General features: G+C 37.3%; 1 protein-coding gene across 13 annotated transcripts in view; it reads left to right on the forward strand.

Annotated features, from left to right (window-relative positions):
* The first annotated feature begins 370 nt into the window (after positions 1-370).
* Positions 371-20,136, forward strand: part of PWWP2A (PWWP domain containing 2A) — a 28,963-nt gene continuing 9,197 nt past the window's right edge. For 5 of the 13 annotated variants that reach the window (XR_002779516.1, XR_002779517.1, XR_002779518.1 and 2 more), the window contains exons 1-2: positions 371-1,049; positions 16,574-18,268. Coding sequence is in view for 10 of the 13 variants with exons in the window: in XM_023528608.1 (XP_023384376.1) it covers positions 469-1,049; positions 16,574-18,254 (2,262 nt within the window). In the remaining 3 variants the exon portion in view is untranslated. Of the gene's footprint in view, positions 1,050-1,994; positions 2,347-5,903; positions 5,974-5,998; positions 7,951-8,941; positions 8,987-16,573; positions 19,227-20,136 lie in introns of those variants that run through there. The other 8 variants (XM_011356717.2, XM_011356718.2, XM_023528610.1 and 5 more) reach the window with 7 other exon arrangements.

Consider the following 20,136-nt stretch of genomic DNA (forward strand, 5'->3'; position numbering starts at 1 on the left):
ACCGGCACGCCACGTGATTCCCTCCTTTCTCCCACCTCTGAAAGCCCGGCTGATAATGGGCAGGCGTATAGGCCAACCATGAAAATTTTGTTTCTTCTTCCAGCCAATAGAAAGAGGCGATAAGTATATGGCTCAGCTTTTGTAACTTCCTCCGCCCACTTTGGGCCCGCCCCCGCACTCCTCCTCTAAGATTCGACATTTGACAACTCATCCGGCCAATGAGAAGTTCCTACTCTGCATGGGGGGGATGGACTGACTGGATGATAGGCGTCCGCATGTGGCCAATGGCATATCACAAGTGCGGGAGGGGTGTAGGACGGAACCAATGGCGCAGTGCCAATAACGAGCTTTAGGGATAGGGCGGGACGAAAATGTTCGCGGGAGGGAGGGGAAGGCCCAGGGAACCGAGCAGCGCTGCCGCCACCGCCGCTGCAGCCCGAGTTGGAGGAGGGTGAAGCCAGGGAGAAAATGGCGGCCGTGGCTGCAGAGGCAGCAGCGACTGCAGCGTCCCCCGGGGAGGGGGGCGCCGGCGAGGCCGAACCGGAGATGGAGCCCATCCCCGGCAGCGAGGCCGGCACTGACCCGCTCCCGGTCACGGCCACTGAAGCATCTGTGCCGGACGCCGAGGCCGACGGGCAGCAGTCCTCTCCTCAGGCCGGCGAGCCGCCGCTCCCGCCGCCACCGCCGCCGCCGGGGGAGCTCGCCCGCAGCCCGGAGGCGGCGAGGCCGGAGCCGGAGGCTGAGAAGCTGCCCGCAGGGGTGGTGGAGCCGGCGGCAGCCGCGCCTCAGGAAGGGCCCGACCTTCCACCTTCCCCTGCACCGCCGCCCGAGCAGCCCCCGGCTCCCGAGGAGCGTCAGGAGCCGCCGCTGCCCCAGCCCATAGCCCCGGCGCTCGTGCCGCCGGCGGGCGGGGACTCCGCGGTGTCGCAACTCATCCCCGGCTCGGAGGTGCGGGTCACGCTGGACCACATCATTGAGGACGCGCTCGTCGTGTCGTTCCGCCTTGGGGAGAAGCTCTTCTCCGGGGTTCTCATGGATCTGTCCAAAAGGTACCGCTCCCACCCCCAACACGCCCCTGGGCGCCCAGGTCCGCTCGTTCCCCAGAGAGGGAGCTAGCCAGTGCGGCCCCGTCACCCCTGGCTCCCGCCTCCCCGGCGCCCAGCCGCCCGCACCACCCTTGGGTCCCGCGTGGCGCGCGCTCTAGGTGGGGCTGGCACGCGAAGCCGAGAGAGGGCGGTCCCTGCCCCAGGTGAGCGCCTGCAAGGGCAGGTGCGCTACCGGGTGGGGGGCGCGGGTGCACTACCGGCTCGCGGATCTCACTCCCTACCCCCGGCTTTCTCTCGCGACCTGGCTGGGCTCACCCACACTGGGGCGCAGGGGTTAATGTAAAATGCGAAGGGTTTTTGCCGAGAACAGGGTGCTGGGTGGGGGACCATTGCTTGTGAGGCACTTCTGTTCTCCAATTAACCTTTAACTTTAATGAGATTGGAGAAAGGGTGCGCGCATTTGGGTTCCCAGAAGGTTAACTGTCACTCCTTATAGGGGAAAGAGCATTTATTTAAGATGAGTCTTTTGACGGTTATTCTTACTGTTAGAACGAATTCTCTTTAGATAATTGTTTAACAGGAAGCACATTTGGTTAATTATGATAGCTTTAAGAAAAGTCTAGAGAAGAGCTCAAGTTTTTTTTTTTTTAACCCTGAATATCAAGATGGTGTGGTATAAAAGTGTTCAAATAACTGACTTTTAATACTGTAGATACAATTTCAATTTATTAAGGACAAGCCTTTGTCTTAGCCATCACATTTCATCTTTTGATTTAAAATGTTTATAGGCATTGCCGTAAACAGGTAAAGAAGATAATTTTCTAAGTCTGCAGTTATGTTAACCTTTTTACTCTTCTTTTGCAGATATGAAGTGCAGACTCCCAGTCATGGCTCTCTATTCTGTTTCCTGCAACAGCACACACTCTGATGGTATCTCACCTGTTTGGAAATGGCTTATTTTAGTATGTTCTACTTTTATTTAACCCCCTCCCATCAAGGCACAAGAATCCTTTCCCATTTGGGGAAAAAATTCATTTAAAATATATTTCGAAGTATGATGTTTGTGGGGGAAAAGATGGGAGCCTTTACAACTATTTCTGCACATTAATTTCATTTTTCTTAATTTTTTTTTTAAAGAATTTTGAGGTAGGACTTTCGCACTTAGACCAATGTGCTTTCTACTGATGTATTTAATAGCGAAAGAGACTAAGTAGTGTGTATGCTATTGAATCAAACAGAAGTGAAGGCCGGTGATTGTGAGAATCTGGATTTCAGATCTGCAAAAGGAAGGTGCAAAAAGGTAAGTTGTTTCTGGAAGTGGAATGGATGGTGCTTTCCTGTTTCAGGTGCTCATTGTTTTGGTGTTTTAATTTTTAAAATTTTTCTTCAGTAGAAAATTGCAGTTTATTTTTAGAGTTTGTTCTAGTTTGCTAACAGTGCTTATAAAAAGCAATTTCTTTTGTTGGGGAAGCTATTATTAGTAACCTCTTACATTTTAGTGTATCGAAGTGAAAGGATCCTGTCATTAAAGTATTTTGTAAAATCTTTTAAGGGAAACATCAACTTTTCATTCAATAAATTCTTATTGAGTACATCTATGTAAGAGACACACACCCCCCCACCCCCGCCAGGTATTCTAAATATTACAAGCATACCTTGTTTTTTGCACTTGGCTTTATTGCCCTTCACAGGTGTTGGCGGTTTTTTCTCTCTCTCTTTTTTTTTTTTTTTAAACAAACTGAAGGCAAGACCTTCCACCAGTATAAAGATTACGACTTGCTTTATTGCAATATTCGCTTTATTATGGTGGTCTGGAACCGAATCTGCAGTATCATTTCCGAGGTATGGCTGTATATGTATGAGAGACAGTTCCTTTCTTCTGTTATTAACTTATGTGAGAGGTACCCATTGTAGAAGTGGTGAGGAAATAAAACAGGGTTTTTAAAATTTAGCACTTAAAGGAATTATTGGACCAATCCTTGCCCCTTTTTCATAATATAATTTGGAAAAATTGCTCTACCAGTATATTTTCCAGTCTTTGCTTATCTCAGTTGCCTACTTTCATGTGCAGTGTTGGGGTTAAATGAACCAGGAGATACCCAGAGTGTAGTCATCAGTTACTTTAAAAATAGTTTGTATCCTCTGAATTAGCCATTGAATTAAACCTTTAGGTAAAAATAACAAGAGCTTCCCATTATATATCAGACATTGCACCACATGCTTTTATGTCTTTATAACTGGTGGTATTTTCATTTATATAGGAGGAAATTGAGGCTAGTCATTTAGCTTGTAAATGGCAAGGTCGGTTTCAGATATAGGTTGAACTGACTCTAAAAAGCCTATAGTTCTACTTTCATATTAAAAAGTTAGGCTGGCAAATTTTCTTTTTAGCAGTAAGTAAATAATTGCATATTTCTGAAATTTAGTGCTTGTCTTGATGGGATCCTTCAAGGCTATAGGTGTTAGAGCCAAGCAGATTCTTTAGTCAGCTAATAGCCATGGAACCTTCTGCTCTGGAGAGTCTCCATTTCCCTAGCTGTATACTGGGGGAATACATACTAAGCTCTGAAGTCTTGGTTCTTGCTTGTTCAGGGAGACAGGAAAGAATTAACATTTGGGAGCCAGTGCATCAGTGTATGTGTGCTTTTCTTCAAAAATGCCAGTTATTGCTTTTTAATTTGTTTTGACATCATGCATGGTTCAGAAATATTTTTTTTAAGTTGGAAGAATTGTTTGCTATGTAGAAAAAGTATTCGATCTTAGAGTACAAGATTTCATATGTATGTGAATTGACCAAAGAGTCTACTTTTGTAAGCCTTTGTCATTCTTCTTCTTCCTGTCTTTATATTATTTTTTGCCTTATTTTTAGACTTATTGATTGAAGAACACATTCTCCACAAGAGGAGAATCCTTTTGTGGAAAAAACCAGGAAACATGTAATTAAAAAACAAAGGAAGTGGTTAGTACTAAATAGATTGGTCTGGATAGTGTCAGAGTACTTGGGTTCTGACTTCTAGCATTGGCCTCTCCAATTAACGCTGTGACTTTGGGCGTATCTCTGTGCCTCTCTGGGCTCCAGTCTCTCTAGTTCTTATGAGGCTAATTCATTTTGATTTAGACAGTTTTCTTAAGCACAAGCAAGAAAACAAACTATGTTTCAGTTTATATATATGTAAATTGAATGGGTGAAGAGGTCTCTTTTTCCTGTATCATTTTGATTTGATTGTTACTTCCTCCTTTTTTCATAGTAGATTGCTTTGGCTGATAAATGATATGGTCATTCTAAAAATGAGGATGTTTGAATATCTGGTTAAAAACAGATTTTATATAACAGTATTTATCTGAAACTGAATACCTTTAAGGTGAGTCATGTGTTCTCTAGTTTACTCTAGGCTACCCACTATTTTATACCCAGCCTTCTTAGGTAGTTTAAATTACCTGCCTATTCCTGAATTCATTAGTAATGTCTAATGACAATAGTGTAATACTAGCAGATAAAAATAATTGACCCACAAATTCATTTTGGTTTTCCTATTTTTTTCTTAACCTTATGCCTTTGAAATTTTGACATAGGTACATTTGTTTCTTCATTTAGCATTGTATAATAAGCATTTCTTCCAGTTGCTAAACTGTCTTAATGATTATTTTAGACATTATAATCAGTGGTTGTACTATTTTCAATTTTTTATTATGGGAAACGAACCTCCATGTATATTTTGCCCTTGCTTTGATATTTATCAACCGTTAGCCAAACTTTGTTTCATCATATGCCAACCTCTGCTGGATTTTTTGAAGCAAATTCTAAACATATCACTTTACCATACATATTTAATATAAATCTCTAAAAAGGTAAGGACTTTAAAAACTGTTATTGTACTATTACCACACCTAAAAGAAAAGCAATTCCTTTATACCATCATATATCCAGTCAGTGTTAAAATAGCACAGGTTGTCTCAAAATTACCATCCCAGTTAACATCTGTTCTGTTCAATAAAATCTAAAGTTTACACATTACAATTGTTAATTTTCTTAAGTTTTTCATCTGTAGTTCTGCCATTACTTTTATTCCCTTTACAACAATTCATTTGTTAAACCCATTGTCTTGGTTTGGTAGAATTTTCCACATTTATAGATTTTTTTTCCCTATTGCATCCACTTGGATACGTTTCCATAACATTTTTAAAATAGTTCTTTTCCGTCAGGAGCAAACTGAAGGGACAACTGCAGTCCCGTGAGGCCCTCTTTTGAAAGTCTTGTTTTGGGTCAGTAGAAATGATACAGATATCTTCTGCCTGCCTGCAAACTATTAGATCTGTCTTTTAAATACACTGCCAACTTTAGTAAATTTCAAACACAGAAAAATTTAACCAGTCAAGATTATCTGCAAAGTCAAAAATTTCTTAGCCTTCTCAATCCATACCTGAAGGGAAAGTATTACTGGGACCTATCGTTTATTTCTACACAAAAGGATCATTCAAACTGTTTAGTACTGTTCTCCATATCTTAAATAGTTACAAAACGACTTTGAAATCCTGAAAAATCTTTCTGAATATTGTTTTTTTGGACCTGATATGAATTAAGGAATCATGAAGTAAATGCTTATGCTTAAAAAACCCTTGTGCATTTTAATTTTGTGGTACATGCTTATTAAAGCTTGTAGTTATATTTCAGAATTGATCTTTTACAAGTGTTGACTTTATGTGTGTATGTGGGATACTGTTGCATTAAAAGGAACTGAGATGATTTCTTTAGAAAACTTTAGATTTCATTGTCTAAATTCTTAAAGCAATTTGTAGAAAATTTACTTTTTTTTTTAAGGAAATGTAAACCAAGACAATGATTTTTTTTCTTTACAGAGACCATGAAACGTATGGTGCAATAGCTCTACTTTTGGTGGGAAAAATATACAGCCATTCTGGTGAAGCAGTGAGTAGTGGTATCAGTAGCTTATATACTAAGCATCCAGGTCGAGAATTCAGGCCCTCAAGTAATATGCTTGAATGATTGTGTTTGGTTGTACATATTTAAAACACATATTTTTTGGTGATTATTCTGCTTATATCCCAAGGTGTTGATAAAGGGATCCCACAGTAAAATGACAGAAGAGTGCCTATCTTTCTGGACAAAGACAGTGTAGGATACCGTCTACCGTACTAGTGTATATGTTGTATTGAGAGTGAGCTCTTCCATTGCATGTTAGAAATTTTTTTTGTAAGTGCTTAGTTGTTAGACATTAAAAACCCTAGTTTGAATAAAGAATCTTGTAACATCATGGTATTAAATTATATTTTATAACTAAATTTTATAAACAAAATAACTAGATGTGTTACACATTATGCCAGGCATGTTTTATTGGACTTGGGGTTTCTAATGAGGTTAATTTTCAGCCTTTTTTTGGTGTGTGAATAAGACCATATTTCACTGTGTACTTTTTAAAGCAAAGCTCTTGATGCGAATAATTTTAATCTTCCTGAGATTAGGTTTTATTTAGGGGCGGGGGCGGTTATTAAAGAGTTGTATTATTTGCTCATCTGTTATGGCTGAGTTAATTTCACTTTGATAAAAAATGTAAGATGTTCTTAATGGTTATTTGTGCCTAGGAAGTGCATCCTTATTTCTTGATATATATTGGCCCTGTTCTCCCTAAATGGGTGCACATTAACACAAGGACAGAGCTTGCTCTAGCGGCACGTCTTGCAAGAAAGTGAGTGAAGGTTAAGCTACATACACTCTGGGTGGATTTAATACAGAATGTTTTTGCTAAACAATTTTGGACAGTGGTCAGAATGAATGCGTTTAAGATTTCTGAGCTCATCTCCACCCTTTACATTTTTAACAAGGTTATTCTGATGCAGATGATTCTCAGACCATATTTGGAGATAACTAATTTTTAGGGAGTGAGGGATAGTTTTGCCAAAATAGTAGAATGATAAATTTGTTAAACCTGTTTTAAAAGTTACTGGTTAATTTCAAGTGGATTTAATTACAAAGTAAGCAATACATGTGAAAAGATGAGCAACTTGGGTGGCAGATGAAGATACTTATTACAGAACTGGTAATTAAACTTGCATAGTTTCTTAAATCTGGTTGTCCACTAGAGGTTTAAGTAGACCATAATTTTCACCTCTTTATCTTTGGACCAATTTTATATAGTCACTTTATTATAGAATAGAATATTATTATAGAATGTTATATAAATAGCTTTTTAAAACTAACACCTCATACACTTGATTTTACTTTTCCGCATATTCTCAACATCTAAGAAGGTTGCCAAGATTTACCTTCTATAATTAATAATAGCTACTGTGTATTTCCCACTCCTGTGTAGGGACTGTGCTAAGCAACTCATATACATTATTTCATTTTACTTTCTGGAAAATCCAGTGAAGTAAATTTTACTAATCCTGGTCTCACAGACACAGGCTCAGAGGCATTAAGAAAATTATAAGTGGCAGATAGTAGGTATGTTGAAAATGACTTTTTGAATGATAGACAATCTCTAAGATTTGAAAACACTTTTCTAATACACTTAACTATATTTTATCATTACCATTTAGCTTATGATTTTGGTGGGGAGTTAACCTGGTAGGTAGAAATGATAGAGCTCTCTGTTCCTCACTCAACCAGGCAACAGCTATGCTTTTGAAATATGAATTGCTCTTCAGTCCAATATAGTGAAATCTTTGGGCATTTGGGAAATGGGATTTCTTCATGTATGATCCTGGGTCTTAAATTAGATATCATTCATTTTGCTTTGATTGACCTGGCCCCGGCAGCAGTGGAGTCCACTTGTTATGAGAGGAGTCACAAAATGTCAGATTTGAAGCTCCTTGAGTGCAAGATAAGCATTTATTAAGTGTGCTGGATGATTGAAATGGAAAAGGATTTAAAGACTAAAATACAGTAAGTTATTGAACAACCTATTTTTAGTAAAATAGGAATAGTGAAATAAATGGAATACATTGCCTTTTTAATTAATTAATTTTACCCTCCCGCCACCTCTCCATTGCCTTTTTAAAAAAAGTCCATCTGTTGAGAAATACTTAAGACTTCCAGTGGACGCTACTGGACATAATGCAAAAGAAATATTAAAAGTACATAGAAATCATAATGGAAACATAGGAAACTTAAAACTGCTTATCAGTATCTTAGAGCCAGGACCAAGGGAATTCTCTTAAAGTGTTTGAAAACTGCGATGAGTATTTACATTAATAATTAAGAAGGTCCTTTTATAGCAGTGTTCATTTTGGGAAAATGTCCAGTATATTGCTCTAATTGATGTACAGAAGTGAAATCAAGATGTGTCTGCTCTTAAAAATATTTTGCCACTTTGTGGCTATATTTTTGGATAGTCATTTTAAAAGAAGACTACTATTAGAGAGTTAAATAATTTGAATACTATACAGATGTTATTACTATTTTTGCTTTTAAAAAGACCTGAAATATGTTTTCTGTATCTCTAGTTGTTTCCATTGTTGTTTTCAAACCTAGTTATCTAGGTAAGTATTTTTTAGAGGATTGTTTGCAGGCACATGATTTGGAGCTTGAATTCTAAAGTATTAGCAATTAACCTCTTATTTTCCCACCTCAAAAAACTGTGATTTTCTAAGAAGATTGAATAGACTTTTGAGTAAATTCTTATGGTAGAGAGATATTCTTAAAAGACTTAATGCAGCCCCCTTCCCCACCCATTAAAAAAAAAAATATTTCCTGGTATTCTTGTTCATCATTGGTGTGTTTTATTTTTATGTTAATAAAATCATCCTCCCATCTCACCTATTTGGGTACCCCCAGCCCCTGCAGATTGCTCTTGTAATACTTGAGGCTTTTAATTAAAAACATTCATTTACTTTAAGCTAATAAAATCTAATACATTTTAATTTTAATATTATAGTTACCATATATTGTGCCAACTTATTGTGTACTACGAGACCCTATGGTAAGCAAGTTTGTATATTCTTATTTAATCTTGATGATAATTCTGTCAGGTTACTTAGCTGCAATTTCAAAACCCAAAAGCTCTGAAAACTGAACTTTTTGTTAATTTTTTGGTGGCAAAACCTATCATGACCTGAAATTATGTGAGACTATTAGATCTGTTTATTCCATTTAGTGTGAATGTGTTTTCATTTCACTTCTGAAATATTAATATGCTTGATAATAGGGTGCTTATTATTTTGCAAACCAGAAAAATTAAAAATCCTGAAGCCTGTCTGTGCACACGGACCTGGTGGCTGCTCTATTCCTTGAATGGGGAAGCCGGGTGAAGGAGAGTGGTTAAGTTACAAAGAGATGATGAGGGAGGCAGTAGTTAAGAACCAACTTTGGGCTGACTGCTTGAATTCTTATCCTGGCTCTGCTGCTTACTAGCTGTGTGATCTTGGAAAGATGACTTACCCTCTTCTTTAGTTTCTTCAACTATAAAATGGGAGTCGTAATAGCACTTTAATAGAGTTCTGATGATTATATCAATTAATGTAAATGAGTACTATATTTAGAATAGCGCATGCCACTTAGTGCTGTATAAGTGTTAACTATTATTTTATAAAGTAGCTACTAAGTGGCCAAGCTAGGATGAATGTGACAACAGCTAGTGTGGTCACTTAATATGAGTTTGCTTGACTAGCCAATCAACCTAAATCCTGTTGTATTTTGGCCTACAGTATATACTGTCTTTAAGATACCTTGAAAGAATCCGTTGAAGCTTCAAGTAATAAGTAATAACTTTGCCCTTTTAATTAGTAAGGAAGGCTGATGTTTTACTGGGGAACCAGATAACAAGGAGTCAATTACATATGGAGAGTGAGATGTTTCTCAGCCTTTTCTTCCCACTAACCCTTGGGGCAGATGGCTTGGAGAGGGAATTCTGGGCTTTGCCACAAAGAGAAAGTTATAGTCTAATTGGGGAAATTTAGTCTTTATGGTCTTTCTGTTTCCTAGATGCTTTTAAAACCTAATCAAAAAGGGAATGACACATTTCAAAGTTAGGGAAAGAATTTTTTGTGCTTATCTCTGTACTTATTAAAAGATGAGACCAGACTAGTATAACTGAGCTTACGTTTTTACAGTGATTTAGATGCTTCCAATCCCATCACGATGTAATCAGAAGCCTTCACTGGCTGTCTGGTTAAGAGAGTAATATTCTCCGTCCACCACACTCTTACCTAACCCTCAAAACAACACCCTCTTTCTGCCAGATGGATAACCTTTATTTTTTATTGCTTGTTTGAGCGTCTGAAGCTTTACCTGTCTCCTATGGAGGAGGAAATTAGGTTGCTGACTGGTGATTCCTATGCTGCATCTGGTTATCTGTTGGCTTTTACCACACTGCTCAGTGTTTTGATTTTTTAAAGAAGCTTAATTGGTTACCAACATTCAAAAATGGGTAACCATTCTTCACTCCTGATTTCACTTTTCACTCCTTATTTCATTCTTCACTTAATCATCTTGGGCCCATCTAGGAGTCCATTTCCAGCAAAACCCGTTGTCTAATCATTTATCCACAGTGGCTGCTTTCCGTCAAGTCCGTAGCCTCTTGGCAATGACTGTTGCATTCTAGTCTTAACTACTGATGTTGGATCCTAGGGTGGGGACCTAGTTTTATACTGACTATAATTAGCATACTTGTATATATAGATTTTTTTGTGCTTGCTGGTACTTGAGGTGAGTTTGCTGGCATTTATGCTTAAAAAGGACAAATATTCTTTTTTATATGTTTTCTTAAAAGTTTTGGTGGAACTGAGATAAACTAAGATTATACTTTTTAAAAACCAGTTTAATTTTTTATTTTGAAAACATTTCAAACAGAACTCTTAAAACTATCTAGATTCACTTAACTTTTAACCTTTTGCCACATTTGCTTTATCATTCTTTTTTTTTTTTTTTCATTAGTTTCAAGTATACAGTACTTGGTTAGACATTTATATAGTTTATAAAACAATCCCCCTAATTGACCCTTCTCTCCTCTGGTTTTTCATCTAGCCAATATATTAATGCTGACTGCATTCCCTATGCCGTGCTCCCTATCCCTCTGACCGTCTATAAACTACTAATTTGTACTTTAACCCTTCACCTCATTCTCTCAGCCCCAACCCGCCCCCCTCTGTCCATTGCTTTATCATTCTTTATATAAACATTTTTTTCCTTTAACTATTTGAGGGTAGGTTGCATTCATCACCATTCTCCTTTACTCCTTAATACTTGAGAATTTATTTCCTAAGATCAAAGATAATTCTTGTATATAATCACAATACAGTTTTCAAATTTAGGAAACATTGATAAAATACTTTTATCTAATTTGCAGCCTATATTTCATTATTTTGCAAATTTTTCCAATAATGTATTTTAAAGCTTTTTCCTCCTCCAGTAAGTGATCCTATATTGCATTTAGTTGCAATATAGAATAGAATGTATGTAATAGAGACTATTCCTCAGTTTAGGTTCGTTTGATATATTTGCTCATGAGAGGTTCAGCTTGCACAGGCAGCGTTATGTTCTCAGGGCACCTGATCTGCAGGCACGTACGTGGCAGTCATTTGCCCTCGTTGGTGATGTTTAAGTATATAGTACATTCACAATGTGAAACAGATCCTCTGATCTTTTTCATCTTGCAAAATTAAAACTCCAGTACCCATTAAACACTTCCCCATTTCCTCCTCCATCCAACCCCCAGCAACCATCATTCTACTTTAGTGTCCTTTTTTTTTTTTTTTTTTTGTGATGGACTCATTTCACTTAGCATAATGTTCTCAAGGTTCATCATTCTGGAGCATATGACAATTTCCTTTTTAAGGCTGAATAATATTGTGTTGTATGTATATACCACATTTAGTTTATCCATTCATCTTTGATGGGCACTTGAGTTGTTTCCACCTTTTTGGCTATGGTGAATAATACTATGAACATGGGTGTGTAAATATCTCTATGAGACCCTGTTTTCAATTCTTTTGGATATATACCCAGAGGTGGGTATGCTGGCTCTCATATTTTTTGATTTTTTGAGGCATGGATGTATATTTTTATTTTGTAAAATTGTCTATTATATGTAGCTGACTATTCGATTGATTTCATTTGTGCTGAGGTTCAACTTTACCCAGTCTCACAGAGATGCGGTGTGAACCAAAGCAAGCTTGCTTCAGTTTCCCTTCCTTTATGGTTTAACTTCTTGCTAATTTAAGGAGAGGTAGTTTCTGAAAACCTCACCTTGAAATGAAATAAATCTAAATATTATTTTTAAAGTGGTTAATTGAATATAAATTTTCCTACTGTAGATTCTTTATGGGAAAAGAATTGTGGGAGGGAAAGTGTTCTTTCGTCTTCTGTTGCTCTGTTTACTGGAGAGAGGTTTGGTCTAGCCAGAACACTTGGGCCTGTCTCAACCCTTCTGAACTTATTTTTCTGAGTGTTGAATTCCTCAGGCCCTCTATTTTGCATGCCTAAGGTTTGTAATGCCTTAGTTTTTTTGTTTATTTTTAGTGTGTAATATTTTTTTTTTAAAATCTCCTGCAGTTGGAGATTGGCAACAATCAGAATTGGAGGGAAGAAAATGAGAATCAGTTGTGTACAGTTAAACTGTTGTTAAAAGGAAAATATCCTAGGTTGGAGGTGAGTTGATTGAGGTTGCTGAACAGCATTTAAACACTTTCAGAATAAGGGGTAAGAATTAAATGTCTGACCTTTTAAACAGTTGAGTAGTTGTTGGTAACCATTTTTAGTTTTGGTTATTCTATTTGGTTATATTTTTAGTATTTGAGGTATTCCTTTGGAAAGGGAATTTGGATGATGGTTATGAATTTGCATCAAGAAGTAATGCATATTTAGGTATAGGATTGATTGGCAATGCTAGAAATCTTGAGCAAATACAATTTTGTAAATTTTATCAGTGGGCAAATAAAGGCTTCATTTAGTCAAAGCCTTCATTCAAGCTAGAATCATCAATTAAAATATCTAAAGTGGAACCCAAGTAATAGAAAATACTCTACTACTTCCTATAATAGTTATATTTTGAATTTTGGCTGAAATACTCTACATTTATTTCATCTTTATATTAGCTGAGGATTTTTCTTTATAGGGGTTTTCTCTTGGCCTTGACACAAAATAACTATTAAGCCCGAGTATTCACCCTCAAAAATTTGGCACTCATTACTCCTAAATTTTAAGAAGATAGCTATATTTAAACTTTTTACAGGTTCATAGGAAGTTGTAAAGATTGTACAGAAAGGTCTCTTGTATAGTTCGTCTGGCTTTCTCCAGAAGCTGTTTTTATTTAAACCATAATACCTGAATATTTTTCCTTTAGAATTTTTAGTGGTTAAATAAGACTGAAAATGAATAAAGGTTAGAATGAGTCACTAATACATTAATATCTTCATGCTGTAGAAAGAAGGGGGAGGAGCAAGAGGAGAGATACTTAGCGTCTTACTGCTCAGCTCCTGGACTATTTGTAAAAAGTTCTTTTAGAAAAAGCCTTCCACATCCTTGCTGAGATCAGTCACCCTTTGGTGAAGAGTCACATGGGACATAAATATCTTTACCTTAGAAAAATCTAAAGCAAAAGCTCTGCTAAAAATTCAATCCTGGGTTCCCCCTTAGGAGAGTCAGTCTTGGGGCAGGACTTAGGAACCTCCATTTGCAAACTCCACAGAGGATTGTGCTACAGGTTTCCACAGACTACACTTGGAAATTAGATTTGAGTATTTTTAAGACACCATGGTTTTGCGGCTACTTTATATTCTTATTAAAGTTACAGTTTCATAGGTTAGTAGCTTTCAAACTTTTGAGCATTGTTACAAGTACATTTTACATGTGAATCCATATACATATGTATATGTATATGAAACATTTGTTGTAGCGACATGTATTTACACTGAATTTTAAAAGTCATTGTTGCAATCCTTGAAACTGATTTCACAACCAACATCGCCACCCTTAGTTTGAAACACCTATGGTAATACGTGTCCATGTAACGGTGACAACATGATTACTAAGATGGAGTAGGACACCAGTCCCCTTTCCTATAAAGTGACTTATCTTTCTGGTCCTTTGAGGAAGTTTTATTATTTAAAATGAATTTTTGCTTTTGCCAAGCATCCATCACCTAGAATTATTAGTTTGTATTTTTTTTCCTTTTTCTTGATTCCTGCAATTTCCATTCATCATTACACAATTAAATACCTCCCTGTGTTGTTAAAAACATTAATGCTTGCATTTTATCTGCTTAAGAGGGAAAAGCAAGGGAAAAACCAAACCATATGTGAAATTAATGTTCTTATTAAACTGCGTGAGGGTAAACATATCAGATTCCACAGCTTATTTGATATAAACAACTTTAATAATTGGCTGGGGGGATCCTTACACTGAGATAATAAGTTAAAGATATAGAAAAGATTCCAAACTCTGTTAATTATTAGTTGAAAATAAGATCAAATTACTTAAGTAAATTTTTAAGTAAATTTTAGCCAACAAAAATGGCTAACATTAATTGACCTGAATCCTTTAAGGTAGGAAATGGTGTGAACCCATTTTACACATGTGAAAACTGAATTTAGAGGTTTAGTAACACCTGAAGATACAAGGTTGAAACTTTATCTCAAATGTTAAGATGATTTAAGTTATTCCTTAAAAAGGAAAGAAATTTATTGTTTGTTCAGATATGGAAACATTATATGACAGTGTAATGGAGACAAAATGATGGCTTCTTATGAGTTAGAACATTTTATTGTTAATACAAATAGTGGTCTTACCACAGATAAATTGTATTTTTTATGTATTTCTGTATTAAAACACGAAAATCACATCTCCATTTTCTTGTCATCTTGAAAAAATGGTTATTGAGTACCTAGATATAAGAAAAAGCTAAATGTTCAAAGTGCCTTGCAAATAAGTAGGAAGGAAATACTTAGGTACCAGATGCTGTGCTAGAATAAAAAGCCACTTTTTGCAAAGTCTCATAGTGAGGAGGGTGTCCTTCCTTTGTGGAATAGCCCAGACCCAAACTTATCCCATCTTTTTTTTTTTTTTTTTTTAAAAAGGCTTTCCTCTTACTTTGTGGATTTTAAATATTTGTTATAAGTTGTTGGTTTGTGGTAGCCAAACTAACAAAAGACTTTACAAAGAAAACTGTTTAGGTGTTAGATCCAGATGTCCTGGTGGTGTTGGCTCTTCCTATATCCTTGCCCGATTGTAGATGTGTCTATAGCTGTAAATTAATCTCAAGATTTCTTCCCAACAAAGGTATTCTGAACCATTTGGGACCATAAGGACATTTTAGAGAATCTAAGAACCAAAGACTCATTCTCCAGGAAAACATTTGCATCTAATGTCAGGGGTTCTACCTGACTACCTGAAGCTGATCCTTGGGTTCTAAGCACCTCTGCCCTAAAAGGATTGGCATAATAATTGTATTGTGTTTGATACTGTTAGACTCAAATAGTGTTTAAAATGAACATGTTAACATGTATATGATGAAATCATTTGGTAGTGTGAATTTATTTTTAAGTGCAGGAATCTGAGGTAGTGAGTTTAGTTTACGGGTTCTTGATGTTTATCACAGGCAGATTAAGCCAGTTACTTCTACATGAGAAACAAGGTTCATGGCCCCTGTCTTATTAGAAAAAGAATTGTAAAGATTTGTGTTCTGTACCAGTGCTTTGCAAACTCATCTGGACCTGTAAGGAGTTTTGAAATACATTTAACATACCTGACTAGCATTAAAACAAAATAGACCAGAGTAGAAAAAATTATCATTATGTTAACAAGGTTAAGTATTTAGTGCAACTTTTGCTTAAGTGTCCGTATTCATGCATGTATAGATGCATGCATGTATATATTCATTAGCATTTTTATTGGCTTGCAACGTGAAAATATTAATGTGTGATATGATTTTAAAAACTTAGAAAACCACAGCTCTCTATGTGTTTGCTTCTGAGGTAATTTGAGTGTATGAATTTCTAGAATTTGTGGGGTTTTTTTGTGGGGGTCGATGTGGATGAAGGGCTTGAGTTAGGATGCAAGAGTAAAGGAGCAATCTTTGAAACTTTAGCAATTAATAAAGTAGAGATAGGATTTTACTGATTCGATATTTTGGGGTAGTTAAGGCTGAATTTGTTTTGTGAAGCTTTAGAAAGCTATTATAACCAGAGGAAGATATATATGTTACAAATTTATAATTGCATTTACTAGATGTGTTGTGTATAGTTCAGCAAACGTAATATCAAATGATGTTTAATATTAAGGCATCTGCTATTCTTTCTGATTCAAGACCAGAAAGGCCTATTTTAAATAAGTTCTGCTATTTTGGCATTGCTTAGAGCAACCATTTGAGTATTTCTGTTTTAACCTAAAATGTGGGACTAATAAAACATGGAGGGCTTTGGGATTTCTGTGGGGAGATGGTCAGTAGGTTTTTGTTTTTGTTCTTTATTATGAAATAGTTTTCAGGAATGGTCACGCAAACATTAGGTATTGTTTAAGAAATTGAATTAGACATTGACTTAATGGCTTTCCTTTTTCTTCCATTTCTTTCAAGGTTTGGGCCCCATGGGATCCCTGTGACAGTATTTCCCAAAAGGGAATATAAGGATAAACCTGAAGCCATGCAGCTCCAAAGTAATACATTCCAAGAAGGGACAGAAGTCAAGCGTGAAGTGAATGGTGCTGTTCCTGATGACCCTTCCCCCGTCCTGCCTCCCGAGCCAGGCTTGGCCGAGAGCCTGTGGACTTCCAAACCTCCACCCCTCTTCCATGAAGGGGCACCTTATCCTCCCCCGTTGTTTATCAGGGACACGTATAACCAGTCAATACCTCAGCCACCCCCTCGGAAAATTAAGCGACCCAAACGAAAAATGTACAGGGAAGAACCAACTTCGATAATGAATGCTATTAAACTACGACCCAGGCAAGTCCTGTGTGACAAATGTAAAAACAGTGTTGTTGCTGAAAAAAAGGAAATCAGAAAAGGTAGTAGTGCAAGTGACTCTTCTAAATATGAAGATAAAAAACGGAGAAATGAAAGTGTAACTACTGTGAACAAAAAACTGAAAACTGACCATAAAGTGGATGGGAAAAACCAAAATGAAACCCAGAAAAGAAATGCTGTGGTTAAGGTTTCAAATATTGCTCACAGCAGAGGCAGAGTAGTCAAAGTTTCTGCTCAGGCGAATACATCAAAAGCTCAGTTAAGTACTAAAAAAGTGCTCCAGAGTAAGAACATGGATCATGCAAAAGCTCGGGAAGTGTTGAAAATTGCCAAAGAAAAGGCACAAAGGAAGCAGAGTGAAACCTCCACATCCAAAAATGCACATTCAAAAGTCCATTTTACACGTCGATATCAGAGTCCTAGCTCAGGTTCCCTTCCACCCCGGGTTCGTTTAAAACCACAAAGGTACAGGAATGAAGAAAATGACTCTTCCCTGAAGACAGGACTTGAGAAAATGCGGAGTGGCAAGATGGCACCTAAGCCCCAGTCTCGTTGCACCTCTACCCGCTCAGCAGGTGAGGCCCCTTCAGAAAATCAGAGTCCCTCAAAAGGCCCTGAAGAGGCCAGCAGTGAGGTTCAGGACACAAATGAAGTGCTTGTGCCTGGTGAGCAGGATGAACCACAGACACTGGGCAAAAAGGGCAGCAAAAGCAATATCTCTGTTTACATGACCCTAAATCAAAAGAAATCTGACTCTTCCAGTGCTTCAGTGTGTAGCATTGATAGCACAGATGATTTGAAATCCTCCAACTCTGAGTGTAGTTCTTCTGAAAGCTTTGATTTTCCTCCAGGCAGTATGCATGCACCTTCCACCTCCACATCCTCCTCTTCAAAGGAAGAGAAAAAGCTCACTAATTCCTTGAAAATGAAAGTCTTTTCCAAAAACGTCTCTAAATGCGTCACACCAGATGGCAGGACCATATGTGTAGGGGACATTGTTTGGGCCAAGATATATGGCTTCCCTTGGTGGCCAGCCCGTATTCTTACTATAACTGTGAGCCGGAAAGATAACGGCCTTTTAGTTCGACAGGAGGCCCGTATTTCATGGTTCGGGTCTCCAACGACATCTTTCCTTGCTCTTTCGCAACTGTCCCCCTTTTTAGAAAACTTCCAGTCACGCTTTAATAAGAAGAGAAAGGGCCTGTACCGCAAGGCTATCACAGAGGCGGCTAAGGCTGCCAAGCAGCTGACCCCCGAAGTACGGTCTCTGCTGACACAGTTTGAAACGTGAACATGGACAGTAAGGTAGGCAAGAACGACTGGAAGGGCCGCAGGTTTTCTAGGCTAGTTAGGAGTAACTTCTATGAGGTAGCTTGGCCAAATTGGAGAGAGAAATTGCACTCGGCTCAGTCGGGTGCTTTTCTGTACTTACAGCCATTTTTTAGACCGAGAAGCTAATTTGAACAAGCAATCAAGTTTTGTCTTAAGCGAGATTTTAGCAGTATTTTTCAGTTTTGAAGTCTAAAACCATCCCAAGGCATAGGAGCCATAGCCTCAACTGAAAATGAATTTTTGCAGGGACTGTTAATTGCCATTTGTACCTAGTACTGTGTGTATGTGTGTATCTATACACGTGTACATAATGTGTGTATATGCATACATACTATATATAATATAGCCTGTCACTATGTGACACAGGTTGCATATTTGGGATTGCAGTAAGGGCGGGTGAGCTGGGAGGGGGGTGGGAATAGTGTGGATATTTAATGACTACTTGTTTTTAATTAACACTTAGCCCTTCTATGTGCATAATGGTGCAAGAGCTTGATACTTAGGTGTTTGACAAACTGAGATGCTTGCTATTCAGTTGCAGACTGGAGAAATAGCCCAGTATTTGGGATTAAGGTTGGCTAGGTTTGAATCATCTCTCTCCTTCGTCCAATGAGGATTTAACAAAACTTTCAACCTTCTGGTTTGGGAGTTTAGATAGATTTGTCTTCGGATATGTAAATAGTTGATTGCTAAATTTGGTCAGATTTCTCCTGACTGGCTGTTCCTAAATTCTTAGGATACGTCCTGGTAAATTACACTTTGTGAATTGTCATATGTGTAATTGTTGCATTTTGGATGTACCTAATTTGATAATTTTTAAAAAATATTTCCGTTTAAGGTATCTGTTTGCAGGTCAGAAAATGAGAAAATGTAATTGTGTAATTGCTCTGAAATGTAAAAAAAGCTGTAAATAAAATCGACTAAATCCAAATTATTTGTGTGTGTTTCTCAAAAAGCTTTGAAAAATTTCAAGATGGTAGAAAATAATTCTTTGTAACTGTGTAGAGGAAGTGGAAAATCACTTATTTGCCCTATCATATTTGGGTATAGATAAAATTCAAATAAATGATCAGTATATTCTTAAAATGAGGTTTTGTAGTTTAGAGGTCTGATAATGCTTCTAGTTTTGAGACTCCTCTAGTCAGTTTCTTATAAATGGGTTTTAATTTTTTTATATTTAGCCTTAATACTTCATCACGTTTCATTTTTTATATCTGGGTAATTAATACTACCAGTCTCTTCACTTTGGTCTTCTGCCTCAGGTATCATTGCTTTTGGGGCTAGAAATTTAGCTCATCATTTTCTACATGGTCCATACGTCCCTAAGATTCAATTTATTTTCTATTTTTAGCTTTCTGTTGTTAGTAAAAAAAATGTATCAGATTGCCTATGGAGGCAAGTTGATCCCAAGATTTAAGTTGCTTTCATACATTCTGTGTCTAACATAACTTTTAAATTTGATATGTTGATTTGACACCTTTAGAAACCTGAATCCTAAAGAACAACTTTTTGTGGATTTCTTAGTAATCCAATTCGAAATATCTAGTTACTGTGGAATTAATGATGAAAAATTAATGGAGATTGAAAATAGTCTGTCAACTTCCTTAAGGTTATGGACTTCTACGATTTATGTACTGATGTCTGGAAAAGAAAATAGAATATCTTCTGGGGAACTCAGTCATTGCTTTTTGACTAAAATAAACACACAATTTAAAAAAAACCAAGATGTTTCACTTGAATAGAACATATTCTTTCCTGCAAACAGAAACAACTATACTATTTTAAAAATTCTTTGATTATAACAGGTTGAAAGTTCACATCGTGATGGAGAGGGGTTTTAA

The sequence above is a fragment of the Pteropus vampyrus genome, unplaced genomic scaffold (assembly GCF_000151845.1).
Source record: "Pteropus vampyrus isolate Shadow unplaced genomic scaffold, Pvam_2.0 Scaffold30, whole genome shotgun sequence".
In the NCBI taxonomy this organism is placed as follows: Eukaryota; Metazoa; Chordata; class Mammalia; order Chiroptera; family Pteropodidae; genus Pteropus; species Pteropus vampyrus.